The following is a 20,365-nucleotide window of genomic DNA, read 5'->3' on the forward strand; positions in this document are numbered from 1 at the left end:
ATTCATTAAAGTGGTATTAAATGTCAATAAAATTGTTTTAAAGAAGGCAGGCTATGATTGTTTTGTGGTTCTTAAGTTTCAGTTAAACAACCAAAGGGACAAAACCATGAATTAAATTATGAATCTTTTTGAGTTTGCTTTAGTCCCAGCTCCTCTGCTTTCATGTCTTCCAAGATAATTGACCATTTATTTGGTGTGACATCAGATTGCAAATAAAGATCGTGGAATAAGTTTTGCTCAATCCACTGCATGCTTTTGTTTAAAAGAGCCGAGATAAAGCTGTACTTATTAGTTTTGGTCTATGATCAGTATCCCCTAGCCAAATCTAAATCTTAACTATTAGTGAAAAGAAAAAAAGTATCTTGCTGTGAGATATGAAGTGTTCAGAGTTTTTAAAACAGGGTCCAGTCACAGTGTAATATGTGTGTAGTGTGTGTCTAAATCAGTAGTTCCTCTTTCACTGAAGGGGTTTTTGTACAGCTCCGTATCACTGTGTTAATGGTGTCTCATAATGCTGTTGACAGTAATAATCTCCTGCGTCTTCAGACTGGACATTTCTGATATTGAGCATGAAGTTTGTTCCTGATCTCCCATCAGTGAATCTCTCAGAAACTCCAGACACTTTGCTGCCAACACTAGAGAACAGGAGTTTGGGTGTTTGTCCGGGTCTCTGGTGATACCAGGCTAAACTCTGTGTAAAACTAGAACTGCTGGATCTGCAGTTGAGAGTGACGCTGCTTCCCACAGACACCGAATCCACCGACGGACTCTGAGTCAGAATGATCTCAGCAGAACAACCTGCCATCATCATTACAGTCAAACAGATGACACATGAGAAAAATGATAAAAACATGAATAAATCACGGAATATTCAGCTTTATTCTCACCAGCAAGACAAAGCAGTAGAGAGCAGATCATCAGAGCGTTTGCAGTCATCTTTGCTAGGATTGAGAGAGAACAGACCAGAGCTGCTGTTTTCAGTCCTGATCGATGACAGTCAGTCTTAAACAGAGGGGTGGTGCACTTATTCAAAGCTGCTTCCTTTCACAGAAAATGTCACATATGTGTCAGATATTGAGTTTCAAACTAAATTCATTTTAAACAGTCATTAAATGTACTTTTCCCACAAAACAAAGACTTTGTATTAGTATCAGATGATATTTCTCAAAAATTTCCTAGTACTGTATATTCTGATGATATTTCATAAGCATTCAGTAGTTTACCATCAGTTAATCAACTGGAGTTTAGATTGTAATTTTTAAGTGTGCAATCATATATTACAACATTTTTTTCCTTTTTAAGAATGTTGTTTCTAATTTTTACTGGTATGTAATTGAGCACAATGTTAAATAAAAGTCCAGCAGTTGTTGTGTAGACACAGTGAACAGTGCAGCTGCTGAAGCGTGCAGAGGTTTTTGTGCAGCTGCTCTATTAGTTTCTATCACTGTGATTAACTTTCGGCGGCGGCACCAGACTGGATGTTGGCAGTAAGTAAATAGTAAAAATCTTTTAATACAATACAACATAGTCATATTACTATAACTTATGACATTATAATTTGAATGTTTTCATTTGTATTGGGAAAAACATATTTTCTATTTAATATGCTTACAGTAAATATTTCTCAGTGTAAGTTTATATTTGAGTCAAAATATAGACACGCAAAAGTCTTTCCTGTTTAAATGCTATCAGAGCATTTTGTCATACAGCAACAATGTCAAATTGTTGTTTTGGACAAAAGATGATTTAATGGATTTATCATTTAAACTAGCCAACTTTATCAAATTTATGAAATGTTTATTACTCCTCGAAAGGAGAACAGTTTTATATAGAATTTCTTATGGAAATAACACACAAAATTGTGAAGTGAATGCAATGTTTTTAGACACATGTAATTTAATGTAATGTAATTTAAAAAAAAAAATCTATTATAGTTTAGATTTATATTAAATGCGATTAGCTGAACTCTAAACTGCTTCTTCTGACCCATTTAAGTACGACAAAAATACTTCTGTATATGTAATTTCATAATTACTTATATTATAGTAAACTGAATTATACAGTCATTTCTATTGAAACTTCTTCTATTTAAATTTATTTGCAATTACACATTAGTAAATATGAAATGCATTGCAGTTTATTACATTTAAAATCTATTACCTTTAATAACACACAAATAATACCAAATAACATACTGCAGTTAAAATTATAATCAAATTCTTTACATGTGCTTTAGTATGTTAGTCAACATGTCTAAATAAGTGTACTTCTTTAAATCACAACCAATTATAAAAAAAAAAAATTACTTTAAAACATTTAATTTGATATTATAGTCATGAATGTGTGCTCGCTCTCTCTCTTGAAATACACTTAAATTCATAAATATTACATAATCTGCAAGTACAATCTTTTTAAGATTTTAAGTACACTACATGAACATTCAACACAATTAAGTGCACTCCTTTTTCACAAAGGCTAAGAGCACAGTAACTTTTCAATAACACCAACCTTCCTATTGTCTGAATGTATGTTAGTGTGGTTGTATTGAGTTCACCAAACTCAATTGTATAGTTATTACCCAACTAGGTCAAAAAATATCAAAGCAGTTATGCTTATAGTTATAACTTCATGGCTATGCAAACATGTTATTAAACATCTGTCAGTATGATTATATTTAATTAGTCTTGAAAATCTTTCATCATATATAACTTTGTCTAAACAGTAGGATATTGTCTGTCACATTCATCTGTAATAAAATGTGTTGAGGTGTCTGTTAAGTGAGTTCTCTGCTGTCCCGCTGCTTTGCTCTTTTCTCAGGCGTCACTCCTCCTAAACTGAGCGTCCTGACCCCATCCAGAGCAGAGATTTCCTCAAAGAGCACAGCGACACTGGTGTGTGTGGCCAGCGGGGGCTTCCCGTCAGACTGGAGCTTGAGCTGGATGGTGGACGGCAGCAGCAGCAGGTCTCAGGACAGCAGCGCTGGGCTCCTGCAGGAGGACGGTCTGTACAGCTGGAGCAGCAGCCTGACTCTCTCTGAGCAGCAGTGGATGGAGAGCGTCTCAGTGAGCTGTGAGGCCACACGCAGCGGCCAGCCTGCCGTCACTCGACAACTGTCCAGAGATCAGTGCTCACAGTAGACCTGCTGGAGCCTCCCTCATCTCACTTCTGCTTCTCTGATTTCATTCATTCAAGAGATGCTATGATTTTTCTCTTTTATCTGAAATAAAAGCTTTTATCTTTGATTCTCTTCTTGGTCCTGCTGTGACAAATAAATGTTTAAAAGTAGAAATATTCCACTAAATATTCTACTAATATTCTACTGGCCTATCAAATAACATGAGCTGTTATGACATCTGAATGACCTATAATTCAATAGTTATAAAAGAATTTGAAATGCTGAGAAAAAAAAAAAAAAAATAGGAAGACGTGAGAATGTCACATTGTAAGAAATGTCAACTTCTCTAAAGTATTTTTATGTCAGATATTTAAATAAGCTTCTTTCAGTGAAGCATGAAAACACCTGCAGAGTTGATTATAAAACGAGAGTCATTTTGAAACTATTGTTATAACAACAACAACAAAACAGAACTAGTTTTCAATTTTCAAATGGTTTTCAGTAACTGAAAAACCTGAATTAAAATAAACTATAAAAATTAGACAAAAAAAACTTAACACATAAATATTATATAAAAATACTAAACTTAAAGTAACACTTTATAATAACTTTCATTATTAAATCATTAACAAACATAATGTAATGCCCAACGGATCATTAGTTCATATATATATATATATATATATATATATATATATATATATATAAATGTGAAATAATGTGCTTATTAATGTTTACTAATAAATGTATTAAACATTACCTAATAATTAACATTTCATGTAATTTAAAATACTTACAAATGTCATTAAACTTTTAATTCATATGATCATGCACATCCTGAAAGTCAACAAATGATTTTTACAGATGTTATACAATGATTAAAAGCTTTTTGTTAATGCACGACACTTTTTCTGCTGTTGAGGTGTGATATGGGGTAAGGTTAGGGACAGGTTTGGTGGTATGGGTAGGTTTAAATTTGGGTAAGGGGTCAACAAGTGTACAGGGGTTCATTTGATTACTATAAGGGAAAACAATTCAATCTCTTTATATTGCAGTATTTTGATAAATGATAAAGTATTTTCTTGAAAAAAAATGTTTCCCCTTCCTGCTGAAGTATGACTCAAGGAAAATTCCGTTTAATGATTCACAGTAATATACTAATATAAGTGTTGAGGTGATAAAAACATGTTTGGCACCCAAATTACAATGTGTGATATGTCTTTAACAAGCATTTAGCTAAACATCACTAACCACCTTTACACAAACATTGTTAAAGAAGCTAAAAGTTCAGTGTCAATAAATATACTAAAAAATTAGTAAATGTTTATAAACAAATGATGAATAGTCTCCACATTAGATTCGGTACTGCAAAAACATTAACAGATGGTTAATAAATTATTTGTAATGATTTTAAAATTGGGTGAATTCCGGTCATTTGGGACACTTTTTGCCATCAAAATGGACAGGGAACATTAACAAATGATTAATAAATTATTTAAGATAAAAAAATAATAATAGAAGTCTACACAACCAAACAAATACCAAATATATGACCTTTACAGACTGCGATTATGAGTTAATAAATATATTAACATGAATAGTGTTACGAAATACCCAGGAGGCTGAGGATAACAGAAAGATAGTTTTATTCAGGCACAAGCAGAGGAGCGGGTAGTGCTGGGAAAAGTGATATGGAGACTGGCAGTGATGAATGGATCTGTAGTAGAGGGGTAGAGACGTCAAGGTGGGGAGGTGTACCACACACACGCACGGGGATGGCTGGGAACTTCTGGAGATCGCTGGAGAGAGGTAAGTAGAGATAGAGTTAGTCCTTAGAGTTAGCATAAAGGTAAGAACTTGTTGCGAACGAGACCGGACGCTGACTGAGTGCGTGTGTGTGGTATTTGTAGTGCAGAGGTGATTGACTGTTGATGAGGGTCAGGTGGAAGTGCTCAGTACTCAGGTGAGGGCGTGCGCTGTGATTGAATGGAGGTGGAACCTGGCGTGTCTGTAACAAATAGTTTGTGAAGTGTTTAAAATTACTAATTAAGCTATATTTTCACAACATTTGTAAATGTAAAAATGAGCATTAGCTAATATATGAAATGAAGCATTCAAATGTACAAATAAGCTTGTAAATATTGTATAATTTCTGATAAAATAATTTATACCTTTTTAAAACATATTAAAGGTTTAATGACATTTGTAAACATTAACTAATGATCCGTTAAGCACTATATAATGTTTGTTAATGATTTATTAATGAAGCTTTTAATTATTGTAAACCATCTGTCAAAATCATTTGAAGATTTAAAAAAAAGAAAAGAAATGCATGATCATATGAATTGAAAGTTTAAAGACATTTGTAAGCATTTTATTTTACATTAAATAATGATCTGTTAATTGTTTGGTAATGTATAATAAGATCATTAGTTACCATTAACAATCACATTATCTTATATTTCTAGATATGTGAATATATATTAAGTAATGATTAGTTAAACATTATATAATATTTGCTAATGATTTATTAATGAAAGTTATTATAAAGTATTGCCCATCAGACTCATTCTCAGTTCAGTGAACAAAGCCCTCACTCACATGCACGCACCTGTGTCTAAATGGATTTGATTTCCTCCATTTCCTTCTGTCTACTGACTGCTCCTACTTGCTGCATTGCATTTTGGTCTCTGTAGTTCATTTCCGTTACACGCTCGTGGTATTGAGAGTGGAAGAGAGCACTGTACATTCACTCCCCTCAACTACAATCTCTTAAAGGACTGAGATTCGAACCTGTGGCCTTCAGGTTACAAGTCAGACTCTCTAACCATTAGGCCACAACGCTCCCTAAGGATACCAATTAAGGATACCAATTATTTCCTAATCCCCAATTACCAATCAACAATCCCGGCTTGACAGGAGAACAAGGCAGAGCAGGGAACCATAAAAAAAAAAAACAGAGACAGGGAAAAGCCTCTGTGGCAAAGACAGAGTCAACAGGAAGTACAGAGAATTCTAGAACAGTCTCTGGGGCCTTGACAGGGAGCACAAGGTGTAGGGGTGACCTTTGCAGTCATGACAGAGTCAGCAGGAAGTACAGAGAGTTCAGGGATGGCTACTGTTGTCCTGACAGGAAGTATAATGAGTCCACAGACAGCCTCCATGGCTGTGACAGAGAAGGCAGGTAATAGTGATTTCAGAGATGGCCCTCCTGGCCGTGACAGGACAAGAACTGCACTTCTACTTGGGCATAATAGAGTGAGCACATGTCTCAGGGAGAGGTGTGATGGACACCATCGCCTCGGGAAGAGTGTATGTGGCCCATTTACACCAGTTGGCATGAGAAGATCAAAGCGGCCTAACAGTTTCACTATAAATACTTTTCAGCTACTATAACTTAAGTCTTTGGGTAAAAACAGTTATTATACATCTGAAATGGGTGCAGTCACCACATAACTTATGTCTGTATTGTCTAAAACTTTCAGTAGTCCAAGGTATTTCAAATCAATGGATTTTTTTAAATACAAAAACATTCACTTGGCTGAAAGGAGCATTTTCAATCAGCCTCTAAGCAACTAGGCCTATATCAGGGACCACTTTCCTGCAGAGTTTAGCTCCAACTTTGATTAAACTCCCCCACCTGTGATTTTCTAATGATCCTGAAGACATTGATTAGCATGCTCAGGTGTGTTTGATTAGGGTTGGAGCTAAACTCCGGAGAAAAGTGGATCTTGTGAGCCAGATTTGAGGATTCCTGGCCTATTTGAAACAACAGGTTCTGAAAAAGTCTCTTCTGGTTTGAGCCATTCCAGTTCAATTGAGTGGCTAAAAATGGCCTGTCAATGTTGTTTGTATTCTCCTAGTTGCATTACAGGGCTCTCTAAACAAAACCTGCATGGGCCCAAAGGTACAAAACTTGCTCTGGGCCCAAACGGTCTGGCCCATGGGCCATCAAGGGATTAATGCGGACAGTCAGCTAGTGTGGGCTGCTCACAGAGAGCCTGTGGTGAGCCCAAAACTGTAGGCCCCACCTGGGCAAACACGCACTGGACTTGTTTAGGTTTGGTGTGGGCTGGCCCTAGCCCACTGTCGCAGGGACATGTTTGCAAGGGTAATATTATAATTATACCAAAAAAAAAAAAAAAAAAACCTGTAAATGCGAAAAATATCAATGTGGTGATATAAAAGACGGTGATTTGAAGTTGTTCATTAAAGTGGCATTAAATGTCAATAAAATTGTTTTAAAAATTAAAACTCTTTGAAAGGCAGGCTATAATTGTGTTGTGGTTCTTAAGTCTCAGTTGAACAACCAAAAGGACAAAACCATGAATTAAATTATGAATCTTTTTGAGTTTGCTTTAGTCCCAGGTGCTCTGCTTTCATGCCTTGAAATCAGGTATCAGTGTGATATGAAGTGTTGAGTTTTGAAAACAGGGTCCAGTCACAGTGTAATATGTGTGCAGTGTGTGTCTAAATCAGTAGTTCCTCTTTCACTGAAGGGGTTTTTGTACGGCTCTGTATCACTGTGTTAATGGCCATTCACTATGCTGTTGACAGTAATAATCTCCTGCGTCTTCAGACTGGACATTTCTGATATTGAGCATGAAGTTTGTTCCTGATCTCCCATCAGTGAATCTCTCAGAAACTCCAGACACTTTGCTGCCAACACTAGAGAACAGGAGTTTGGGTGTTTGTCCGGGTCTCTGGTGATACCAGGCTAAATAGGATGTAAAACCAGTACTGCTGGATCTGCAGTTGAGAGTGACGCTGCTTCCCACAGACACCGAATCCTCCGACGGACTCTGAGTCAGAATGATCTCAGCAGAACAACCTGCCATCATTGTTACAGTCAAACAGATGACACATGAGAAAAATGAGAAAAACATTCATAAATCAGATTTATTCTCACCAGCAAGAGAAAGCAGTAGAGAGCAGATCATCAGAGCGTTTGCAGTCATCTTTGCTAGGATTGAGAGAGAACAGACCAGAGCTGCTGTTTTCAGTCCTGATCGATGACAGTCAGTCTTAAACAGAGGGGTGGTGCACTTATTCAAAGCTGCTTCCTTTCACAGAAAATGTGTCACATGTGTGACACCTGTGATATTGAATTGTAAACTGAACTTAGTTTAAACAGCTATTAAATGTGTTTTTTTTTTTGTTTTTGTTTTTTTTTAGAAATACAAAAATTTTGTATCAGATCAGCTGATATTTCTCAAGAGTTTCCTACATGCTGATGATATTTTACGAACTTTCAGTAGTAGACCATCAGTGAATCAGATGGAGTTTAAATTGTTATGTTTAAGTGTGCAAACATATTACAACATTTTTTCCTTTTTAAGAATGTCATTTCTAGTTTTTACTGGTATGTAATTGAGCACAATGTTAAATAAAAGTCCAGCAGTTGTTGTGTAGACACAGTGAACAGTGCAGCTGCTGAAGCGTGCAGAGGTTTTTGTGCAGCTGCTCTATTAGTTTCTATCACTGTGATTAACTTTCGGCGCCGGCACCAGACTGGATGTTGGCAGTAAGTAAATATTCAAAATCTTTTTAATACAATACAACATAGTCATATTACTATAACTTATGACATTATAATTTGAATGTTTTAGTAAGTATTGGGGGAAAACAACTTTTCTATTTTTTTTTATTTTAGTATGTTTTTATTAGTTTTTTTTTTTTGTTTATATTTGAGTCAAGCTATAGTCTTTACTACTTAAATGCTTTTAGAGCATTTTGTCATACAGCAGCAATGCCAAACTGTTGTTTTGGACAAAAGACGTTTTAATGGATTTGTGTAAAATGTTATCATTTAAACTTTAGGAAATTTTTACAATTTATTTTACTCCTCGCTGGAAGGAGAACACTCTTATATAGAATTTCTTATGGAAATAATACACAAAATTGTGTAGTGAATGCAATGTTTTTAGACACTTATGTAATTAAATGTAATGTAATTAAAAAAAACTATTATAGTTTAGATGTATATTAAATGTGATTAGTTGAACTCTAAACTGCTTCTTCTGACCCACTTAAGTACGACAAAAATACTTATGTATATGTAATTTCATAATTACTTATATTATAGTAAACTGAATTATACTGTAATTTCTATTGAAACATCTTGTATTTAAATTTATTTGCAGTTACACATTAGTAAATATGAAATGCATTGCAGTTTATTACAGTTAAAATCTATTACCTTTAATAACACACAAATAACACACTACAGTTAAAATTGTAATCAAATTCTTTACATGTGCTTTAGTATGTTAGTCAACATGTCTAAATAAATGTTCTTCTTTAAATCACATCAAATTATTAAAAAAAAGTTCATAAATATTACATTATCTGCAAGTGCATTTTTTTTTATTATTCTTTTTAAGATTTTAAGGACACTGCATGCACATTTGGTTTTTTTTTTATTATGCACTGATTTTTTCACAAAGGCTAAGAGCACAGTAACTTTTCAATAACACCGACCTTCATCTTGTCTGAATGTATGTTAGTGTGGTTGTATTGAGTTCACCAAACTCAATTGTATAGTTGTTACCCAACTAAGTGAAAAAATATCCAAGCAGTTATGTTTATAGTTATATCGCCATGGCTTCGCAAATATGCTTTTAAACATCTGTCAGTATGATTACATTTAATTAGTCTTTTATCATATATAACTTTGTCTAAACAGTAGGATATTGTCTGTCACATTCATCTGTAATAAAATGTGTTGAGGTGTCTGTTAAGTGAGTTCTCTGCTGTCCCGCTGCTTTGCTCTTTTCTCAGGCGTCACTCCTCCTAAACTGAGCGTCCTGACCCCGTCCAGAGCAGAGATTTCCTCAAAGAGCACAGCGACACTGGTGTGTGTGGCCAGCGGGGGCTTCCCGTCAGACTGGAGCTTGAGCTGGATGGTGGACGGCAGCAGCAGCAGGTCTCAGGACAGCAGCGCTGGGCTCCTGCAGGAGGACGGTCTGTACAGCTGGAGCAGCAGCCTGACTCTCTCTGAGCAGCAGTGGATGGAGAGCGTCTCAGTGAGCTGTGAGGCCACACGCAGCGGCCAGCCTGCCGTCACTCGACGACTGACCAGAGATCAGTGCTCACAGTAGACCTGCTGCAGCCTTCCTCGTCTCACTTCTGCTTCTCTGATTTCATTCATTCAAGAGATGCTATGATTTTTCTCTTTTATCTGAAATAAAAGCTTTTAACTTTGATTCTCTTCTTGGTCCTGCTGTGACTAATAAATGTTTAAAAGTAGAAATATTCCACTGAATATTCTACTAATATTCTATGGCCTATCAAATCTACTGTTGGCCTCTGAATGACCTATAAATGAGGTGGTTATGACATCTGAATGAACTATAATTCAATAATTCTAAAAGAACTTGAAATGCTGAAAATTTTTTATTTAATGTCAGATATTTAAATAAGCTTCTCTCAGTGAAGCATGAAAACACCTGCAGAGTCGATTATAAACCGAGAGTCGTCTCGAAACAACATTTCTAACAGTTGGTGTCGATTATAAATAGAGGTTTTTTTTTTTAAAATGTTTTTAGGTGTTTTTGTATTATTGATAAAAGAATTAATTTGTAGTTTTAAGTTTTGATGAAGAAACTTAAAATATGGATTTTATATAAAATAAAATATATAATATAATTATAAAATTAAAATAATTTTAATTTGTTGTATTTGAATTATTAATATTAATGTATAATAAAAATGCATAAATGAAAATAAAAAAGCACATAATAAAGTTGCTAAACCTTAAGAGAACATTTATCTGTGAGACGTCACAAAGTGGCCCAAGGAAGAAGTCACAAAACTGGATTGCAATCAAAGCTTACAAAGAAAAAAAAAGGAAATAATAATGATGTATCAAATTTTTTTGATTTTGTTTTTTCTGCTTGTCGTTAAAAGATTTTTTGGATGATTTGTTTAACCAAACAGTTGACGGTAGCCATTGACTTCCATAGTATAAAAAAGAAAACACTATGGAAGTCAATGTGGACCAGAAACTGTTTGGTTCATTCTTCAAAATATCTTCTTTTGTGCTCAACAGAAGAAAGAAACTCATACATGTTTGAAAAATGTATGCCATTTCATAAACACATGAAGTTATCTGAATACTTGTTTTCAGCTGGGCAGATGTTTTCTAGGAAAGATTAATGTGTGTGGGTGGGTGTTATGTGATGTGGTGTGTGTGCGTCTGTCAGTCAGTTTGTGTGTGTGTGTGTGTGTGTGTGTGTGTGTGTGTGTGTGTGTGTGTGTGTGTGTGTGTGTGTGTGTGTGTGTGAGCGGCTGCAGTGTCTCTCAGCTGTATCAGTGCAGTGTAGTGTGACGGAGGTTTTTGTGCGGCTCTTTATCACCGTGTGACTATTGCACCAGTGTGGTCACTCTGACAAAAGTAATGTCCTGCATCTTCAGGCTGGACTCCACTGATGGTCAGAGTAAAGTCTGCTCCATGTCCACTTCCTGTGAATCTAGAAGGAGCTCCAGCGAGTCGATTTGTGGCACGATTTATGAGTAGTTTAGTAGCTCCTCCAGGTTTCCTGAAGTACCAAGCCATGTGGTCATTCAGATGCACCGGCCTGTTGGCTTTGCAGTTTAATTTCACTTCTTGTCCTGGTTGGGCTGCTGTGGTTAACGGTGTTTGAGTGATGACGTTATTTATTTTGAAATGTGAAATAGTTGATTATTTAATTGATTACCAAAGAATGACACATGTTAGTTTGTGCAATAAAGACCTAATTATACAAACCCTGATAAAATACTGCAAGCATCGTAATAAAAATGACGATGGAAGTCATTGTTGTTCTGTGATGATGATGATGATGATGATTCTGATCTGTGTTAAACTATGGGCCTATAAACACTTTCAAAGCACTGAAGCATGTGCTGCCAATGCAAAGTGCTGCTGTATATGTAAATGTTCAGTGTAATTAGAGCAGAAAAGTCAAATTTAGGAGCAATAACTCATAAATAACATCCAGCACTATTAGGAATGTACACAAACATACAGAATCTTCTTTTTATGGGCAATCAAACTCAGTGTCTTTCGAAATATCCCAGAAATAAATAACTAATAAAATCTGTCACTAAAGTGCATATACCATGCATCATCAGTCAGATGTACTGTATGCTGGGTTTGCTCTTTTAATATCGCTGTCTTAAGGTGCATTCCAGTTAACATATTTATGACCTTCCATCCGTCGTATGGACTTGAATGTACAGTACGTCATTGCTTAAGTTGCAGCCAAATGCATGTTGTTTCATGTTACAGTAGTATCCAGTAGTATATCTGTTGATGTTAGAAAAACACACAAGTATTTCCATTTTGCATAAAGGGTGGTTTAAAACGGCTAAAACCTACATTTTGCTACATTATTTATATTATTTAACGTTAAATTTAGGCCTAAAATGCTACATAAAACCTAGTGGTTGTATTTTCATGACGGCAGTAGAGGGACTGTTTTACCTCACTGTACAATATGTTAGGAACTCTTCTGAGCAAAGACGTCTTTAGTCATGTTGCAAATGTGTAAATAAATGAAGATAGAAACACAAAACCTCAAAGATTTATCAAACAACAGCATGAAGCTAGAGCACTTATTTGTGATGAAACTGAAGAACATTATTTTTGTCAAGAGCATCATTCAGTGCTTTATTCAGATGGAAGCAGTATTTATTAAGATAAAATGTTTGATAAAGCTTAACACAGTTTCTATGGTTTGAGTTGTAAATCTTTATTTCTTGTAAACAATCCTCCTGTGGTTTGAACACGCAGCACTGGAGACACAGGCACTATTCTGAGAGCATAGGGATCTGTATATTGTGGAAAATCTGAGTTTCAGGCCACACTTAGTTTGACTAGAGTTTATTTGATTCAGTGCTTATTAATAATTCAGCTCTGTATACTCACTTTCTTAATTTCAGTAAAACTCTTGAACAGGTTCTAAAGTTCATGAGCTGAAGTTTCTCCTGTAGAGCTGCAGTGAACCGTGGAGATTTTCTTCCACACACAGGATGCACCTGCTGCTCCTGCACTTTACTGTTGTATATCAATGCAAATGATATGTTTTCTCTGTGTTCCCTCTTACATACATATACATATATATATATATATATATATATATATATATATATATATATATATATATATATATATATATATATATTATTTATATATATATATATATATATATATATATATATATATATATATATATATATAACATAGAATTTATTTATAATACATTAATACTGTATATAGCTAAAGTCAACTTTCTCGCAATTTTTTTTTAAAGTGAGAAATAAAGAAATAACATTTTGCTGAGTGTTTTTGAAATAATTTTTTATACTCATCAAGTCTTAATTTTTGATAAAACAGTTTTAAAATGAAATTTTAAAATGAAATTTATTTATGTGATGCAATGCTGAATTTTCAGCATCATTACTCCAGTCTTCAGTGTCACATGATCCTTCAGAAGGCATTCTAATTCAGAAATCTTTTGTTCAGTGTTCGGAAAATTCAAAAGAACTATATTTACTTGAAATGTAACTTTTTTTTAAGTCTTGACTGTCACTTTTGATCAATTTAATGCATCCATGCTGAATAAAATTATTTAATTTGTTTGGTGGGGGGGGGGTCTTACCCATACTGTTGAACAGTATTGCATACCATGACTACAAAAAATAAAATAAAGAAATAAAACCAACCAACCAAACAAACAAAACCACACAAACACATTAGCTGTAGAAGTCTGCATGCATTGTTTCTCCTCTCTCTTCCTTCTCCTAGCGTTATTTATGGCAACTTCTGGTGAAGTACCGCCACCGACTGGACTGAAGTGGGAAGCACAGCCAGGTGAAAAAATAAAATAATAATAATAATAATTTTTTAATTCTCTTGCATAATCCTAATATTGTAAAATATCTTAATATTACACTATATTTTTATGTTGCTCTGTGGATTATTTTTGTGGATTCTTTCATGTTTTTTTTTCCCTATCTTCCATGGATGTCTTTTTAATTCCTTAAATTATATTCTTTCTTATACATTATTTTATTAGTACATGCTCTATTGTTTTTGTTTGCTGACAATAATTACACTGCCTTGTTTTCATATTTTATATTATGATGATTTAGTCCAGAATGCCCTATTCAATCCTTCCTGTTAATAAAAACTTGGGCTGTCAAATGATTAATCACGATTAATCACATCCAAAATAAAAGTTTTGTTTACATAATATATGTGTGTATACTGTGTATATTTATTATGTATATATAAATACACACACATACATGTATATATTTGAGAAGAATATGTTATGTTTATATATTAAATATATTTATATATAATATAAAATATAAGAATATAATATATAAAATGTATATACATGTAAATATTTTCTAAATATATAATTTATGTGTGTGTATTTATATATACATAATAAAATATACCCTGTAACACATACATATATTATGTAAACAAAACTTTTATTTTGGATGTGATTAATCGTGATTAATCATTTGACAGCCCTAATAAAAACTTTTTCTCCCATTGCCTACTTGTTGCTTCATGCTATACAGATTACTTTCACAGTTCCACACTTGTGCATCTATCTCTGTGTGTTTCACAGCTCACTCATCAACCATTTCATTAGCCTCCACTCTTATATGGGCAGGAACCCATGATAACATTTAGCTTGCATTACTTAATCTTAAAAAAAAAGTTGCAATAATCTCATATATAATGTCTTGCCTTGACGATTTTAATTTACTTGAAAGGCTTGATAGTGCTGCATAAGAGTCAGTACATATTACATCTGCTCTTGTTATACATCTTCTACCCACTGAAGTGCTAACATCATGGCAATTAATTCTGCTGCCTACACAGATATGTGTTCATTCATTCTTCAGTAATATATTTTCTAACTTTGGAATATATTCTGCAGCAGCTTATCATCCATAAATTGGGTCTTTAGATCTATCAGTGTTTATTATATGTAGCCATGATAAATAGATCTAAATACTGCTGTACAATTTTATGTCATAGGCATTGGAAATATCCACATGGGAAATATTAGATAACAGTAGGTCTAACGTTTGCACATTTACTCCTAACAGCATTTCCTCCTACAGAGTTAAAAGCCATTTCTCATTTCAGGTGTTACTCTGTGGAATAGGAAATCTTTAAGTGAAGATTTGGACACTCGTCCACAGCTCCTGACAGAGTTGAAGTTCAGTAGCTCTGACTCTCTCTCCAGTCCAGTCTCCTGGATGTAAGTGCTTCCCTGAAAGCCAGCTTTATGGCAGGGCTGGTGGAAGCAAGAGGATCTGTCAAGTATCTGTGTGACACCAAATCATCAAGCCAGCAGTCCAGAGTAACAGTGTATTACAAAGAAACCTCCAGATTCAAACAGCATACTATGAGCCAGCTGGGCCAGATCACCTACCCTCAGGTGTTTGAGCAGAAAACTGCAACACATGTGGTCACGGCTGTACTGTACGGAGCTCAGACGTTCATGGTATTTGATCGGACATTTTCCCAAGACAAAGGGAGAACTGAATGTCATGGTCAAGAAGATGAGAATCCACAGAATGTGGTTCCAATAAAATTCTGGCATTGTCTTCAATTAATGGATACAAATGCAAATCAGTTGGAGAGAGAGATCAGTACAAGTCCGGTTTCCATCACTGAATATATAATTAAAGCTCTGGAAGAGGCAATAAGGACATACAAAAACCTGTCCATAAGTGTAACTAAACTAGTAATTAATAATAATAATAATTATAATAATAATAATAATAATAATATGGATCATAAAATACCAATCATCTATACCAATCTAATTTAATTGATTGTTTTATTATTTTCTCTTGCTCTCTATTTTAATGAGGGTAATTCTCTATTCGAGGGGTGCAAAAAGTATATTTCTATATGTGAGTCAACAACAAGCAGACAATTTGTGCTGGTATCTGTTGGCTGTTTACTCCAGTGCAGTATACAATAGCAAACAGCACGTCACAGAACGTCATCACGTTTTTAGCGGAACTCCTTAAAGTGAAACAGAAAGTGATCATATCAGAGACGCCATTGCGGCGGATTCTAAATCTAACAAATGTCTTCACATGTCACGGTAAGTTTGTTGAAACATTTCAAAGCTATAATATCTGTCACTGTGAGGACCTTTTGCGTCTAAACAGATGTTTTGTCGAACTTGAGCGTTGTTCGCTTCTCTCTAGAGAGCTATATATCACTTTGGAAACCGCAGGGCGTCCAGGGTAAACTCGCAAACCAGCCACGAAAAGTTCACTTAAAAATGATCAAGTGGCGTCCATAATGTACTGAAAATGTGAGTGGTGCGTAAAAATTTTGATCGCCTAATCTGACAGAAAGCATGACTGTAACCAGGGGCGCATTAATGCACGGGCTATAAGGGGCTGAAGCCCAGGGGCCTACACTTGGGAGGGGCCCACTGGCTGCTGGGATATTATATTTTTCGAATAATTATTTGTATATATGGGGGTTTGCAGCAGTGACAACAGCATTCTGTAAACAAACTTACACACTCATTTTCAGCGACGCCCTGCTTGTAGTATTTGTAGTGATTTGTTGTGTTATGGTTAGGTTGTTTGTATAAGTTAGTTGGTATGTTCCACCGATAAACTGTGAGCGGAATGCACAATGCGCTAGTTAAGAAGCCTAGTGTGAGCGCTATTCTGTGTGCGTGTCTCTGTTAACGGGCCCCTACTTTTTTACCGGGCTTCGGGTCAATTTTCAGTCATAGTTCAGACGCGGGCCTCTGTGTGAAAGGAACTGGACCGGACAACTTTCTGTAAAGTCATACAGTGCGACTTCAGTAATTTACAAATGTGTGGATATAATGTGTGTCAGCTGAAGATTTTAGATTCAGTCTGTGTTCCATCTGAGATGCTGCTTTAGTTTCAATTTTAAATCCGGGGATGGAAAAACAGTAACCTTATTGCTTAAATGTGATCATTATACTTTAAACAGCTATGATTTAATTAAACAAACACAGCATGTTTCAAAATAATATAATATCATATCATATAAAATAATATATAAAAATGATATAAATGATATGTATATTAATTATATAACTAAAATTAAATAACTGTAATTACAGATTTAGGTTAAATAAAGATGTCAGTCTTTATTTTTTTTCTTTTTAGAAAAATAAATAATTCTACTGTTTCTAATATTCTGTATGTTGCTCAAAAACAATATATATTGTGTCCAGCAGGAAAAAAAATGTTTTTTTTTTTTTTTTTTTATACCCAGTCATTTTAAAAATAGTAACACATTTCAGAGCTGTAACAACAATACTGTGAAACCGTGATATTTTTGCTTAAGGTTATCATACTGTCAAAATCTCATACCGGCCCATGCCAAGTCCTAGTCATGGTCTTTGTCAAAAGACATTTAGACACTTTTTGGTGAATTAAAAGCAAGCAGTGTTGTTGAATTTAATTAAAACATTATTTTTTTGTTGAGAAAATACTCAAGCAAAAACGTTCCACAGTGTCAGTGTTGCCAGTTAAGATGTTCTAAAAAGGCTATTTTAAAATACTACATAAACATCACGGGCTAATACACAGTTGTTTACTTGTGATTTTTACCTCTATATTGATATTTTTTCTGCTGTTCTCCTTTGCGTCGCTTCCTGCCCTGTGCCCCTAATAATTTTTTTTTAAATGATACTTTAAGAGCACATAAATGGCAAAACTATTTTAACTGCGTGCGCCATGCATTATTAATGCATTATGATGATGTATTGTACATCATGATGCAGAAAGTGTTTAAATTAGTCCAACATGGCATGTGTATCAAATCTTATTTTTCATTGATGTCAATTTTATTTTAATTAGTTTGATGATCGATCAGTACTAAAATTGTTAACTGTCAGAAATTATTTTGCTTAATATATGGGTGTAGGAGCGCACGATGGTCACAAGAGGGTGCACTTCCGACCAAAAAAAAAAAAAAAAAAAAAACCTTTACTGCGGTGCCCCCCAGTGATTTTGCACCCAACTGCCTACGTCGCCTGTGCCACGGCCGGCCCTGGTTGCAATGTTACTGTGGCGTGGTTCATGTGAATGTAAAAGCAATTTTATTTTATTTTTATTATGCAAACATTAAACAAATACATAAATGACAGAACAGACAAAACCTCTGTAGACAGAAAAATAAATAAATAAATAAATAAGAAAACCTAAACATCACACCTTGCAAAATTTCACATACAAAAACAAATACAGACAAATAATTAAAAAATACTATAAAAAATAAATAATAATAATAATAATAATAAGAATAAAGATAATAATAACTAAAACTAAATAAAATAAGATAATAATAACATAAAAAGGTAAAAACTTATGCATCAGTGGTATTGCCAAAACAATCCTCATAATATTTCAAATATCTTGTTTTTAATTAACCTAATGCATTTATGGAATGCATCGAATTCAGTTAAGAAATGTGAAAAAGAAGGCTGTGATTTAGATAATTTTTGCTTATGAATAAAAAAATAAATTAAAATAAAATAGATAAAATAAAAAAAAATAACTATGCAATTCACTGACATATTAGTTTTACCTTTATAGTAGTCAATTATATATTTTAACTGAAAGGAGTTGGACGAATCAAGGTACTTACCTATATAAAAATTTAAACTATTCCAAATCTTTTGAGTCTTTTCACATTATTATTATTATTTTTAATACAGGAGAGAAGAACCTGCTGATGAAATTTAGATAATGCAACTGGTAATCTATTAGGTAAGTAGTTACATTTTAATATTAAAGGAAGGCCACCAATTTTTGTAGAAATGTTAAGGGGCGTAACATTTCCGTCACATGCTTGAGGGAATTCGGCCAATCATAACGCACTGGATAGCTGGCCAATCAGAGCACACCTCGCTTTTCAGACTGATGAGCTTTGTAAGTCAAGTCAAGTCATCTTTATTTATAGCTGGCCAATCAGAGCACCCTCGCTAAAAAAAAAAAAAAAAAAAAAAAAAAAAAAAAAACAATTTTAAACAAAAAAAAAAAAAAAAAGATTGCGTAAAAAAAAAAATCAAAGCAAAAAAAAAACACAAAAAAAAAAAAACAACATTAATTAGGAAAACAGTGCGTCAATAATGCAAAATAGGACAGTTCAATAAGGCAGTTCATCATTGAATTCATGTGATGTCATCATGCAGCTCAGTTCAGTTTAAATAGTATCTGGTGCAATAATTTGCAATCAAGGGTCACGATCATCGCTGTAAATTAAGTGTCTCCAACTAAGCAAGCCAGAGGCGACTGCGGCAAGGAACCAAAACTCCCATCAGTGACAGAATGGAGAAAAAACCTTGGGGAGAAACCAGGCTCAGTTGGTGGGGGGGCAGTTCTCCTCTGGCCAGACGAAACCAGCAGTTCAATTCCAGGCTGCAGCAAAGTCCGATTGTGCAGAAGACATCATCTGTTTCCTGTGTTCTTGTCCCCAGTGGTCGTCTGAGACAAGGTCTTTACAGGGGATCTGTCTCTGGGGCTCTAGTTGTCCTGGTCTCCGCTGTCTTTCAGGGCTGTAGAGGTCCTTTCTAGGTGCTGATCCACCATCTGGGATGGATACATACTGGATCCGGGAGACTGCAGTGGAGAGGTCCTTTCGGATACAGGACTGGATCTGGTGGCTACGGTGACCTCGGAATAAGAGAGAAACAGACTAATATGAGCGTAGATTTCATTCTTCCAACGATGTAGCAAGTACATCAGGTGTTATGGGAAGTGTTCCCGGTTCTGGTTACCTAATTAATGCAGCCTAAAATCCTTTAACGCGATTTGGATATTAGAAGTTGTATTAGTATGTTATGTTGTAAACCAGGTTAAAGAGATGGGTCTTTAATCTAGATTTAAACTGCAAGAGTGTGTCTGCCTCCCGAACAATGTTAGGTAGGTTATTCCCAGTGGGGAAGGAAGTCGACCGGAAGTTGAAGTCGGCTGCGTGCCGCCATCTTGTAGCAGAACTTCACTTGCGTTAGCATCCCATTGACTCCCATTCATTTTGGCGTCACTTTGACCAGCGAATAACTTTACATCTGAGGCGTTTAAAGACTCATTTGACTGTCCATTATTTATTTCTAAAGAGACACGACATGTATAAAGGCTTCCATTACCTTCTATGTTACATTATGGCCCCGTAGAAAACAGTTTTTTGTAAAAATAGGCTAACGATTGCGTCATAACCACTCG

At 34.8% G+C, this 20,365-nt stretch overlaps 1 protein-coding gene, 1 pseudogene and 3 gene segments (V, D, J or C); 3 read left to right on the forward strand and 2 right to left on the reverse strand.

The window, feature by feature from the left end:
* On the reverse strand, positions 1 to 1,015 carry LOC122136895. The segment is given in 2 exon segments: positions 1 to 798; positions 888 to 1,015. Coding segments are annotated over 2 exon segments (360 nt in total).
* A 441-nt stretch (positions 1,016 to 1,456) lies between these two features.
* LOC122136816 lies at positions 1,457 to 3,139 on the forward strand (the record flags this gene model as incomplete). The annotated part of the segment is given in 2 exon segments: positions 1,457 to 1,487; positions 2,818 to 3,139. Coding segments are annotated over 2 exon segments (351 nt in total), but the record flags the coding sequence as incomplete, so codon positions are not given.
* A 3,621-nt stretch (positions 3,140 to 6,760) lies between these two features.
* LOC122136896 lies at positions 6,761 to 8,152 on the reverse strand. The segment is given in 2 exon segments: positions 6,761 to 7,946; positions 8,025 to 8,152. Coding segments are annotated over 2 exon segments (360 nt in total).
* LOC122136817 lies at positions 8,128 to 10,320 on the forward strand (annotated as a pseudogene).
* A 5,742-nt stretch (positions 10,321 to 16,062) lies between these two features.
* The window catches only part of LOC109094647 (NACHT, LRR and PYD domains-containing protein 12-like), a 39,057-nt gene continuing 34,754 nt past the window's right edge, over positions 16,063 to 20,365 (forward strand). The window contains 1 exon segment of the mRNA XM_042721416.1: positions 16,063 to 16,245. The gene's annotated coding sequence lies outside the window, so the exon portion shown is untranslated.

This window comes from Cyprinus carpio, chromosome B3 (genome assembly GCF_018340385.1).
Source record: "Cyprinus carpio isolate SPL01 chromosome B3, ASM1834038v1, whole genome shotgun sequence".
Taxonomy (NCBI): Eukaryota; Metazoa; Chordata; class Actinopteri; order Cypriniformes; family Cyprinidae; genus Cyprinus; species Cyprinus carpio.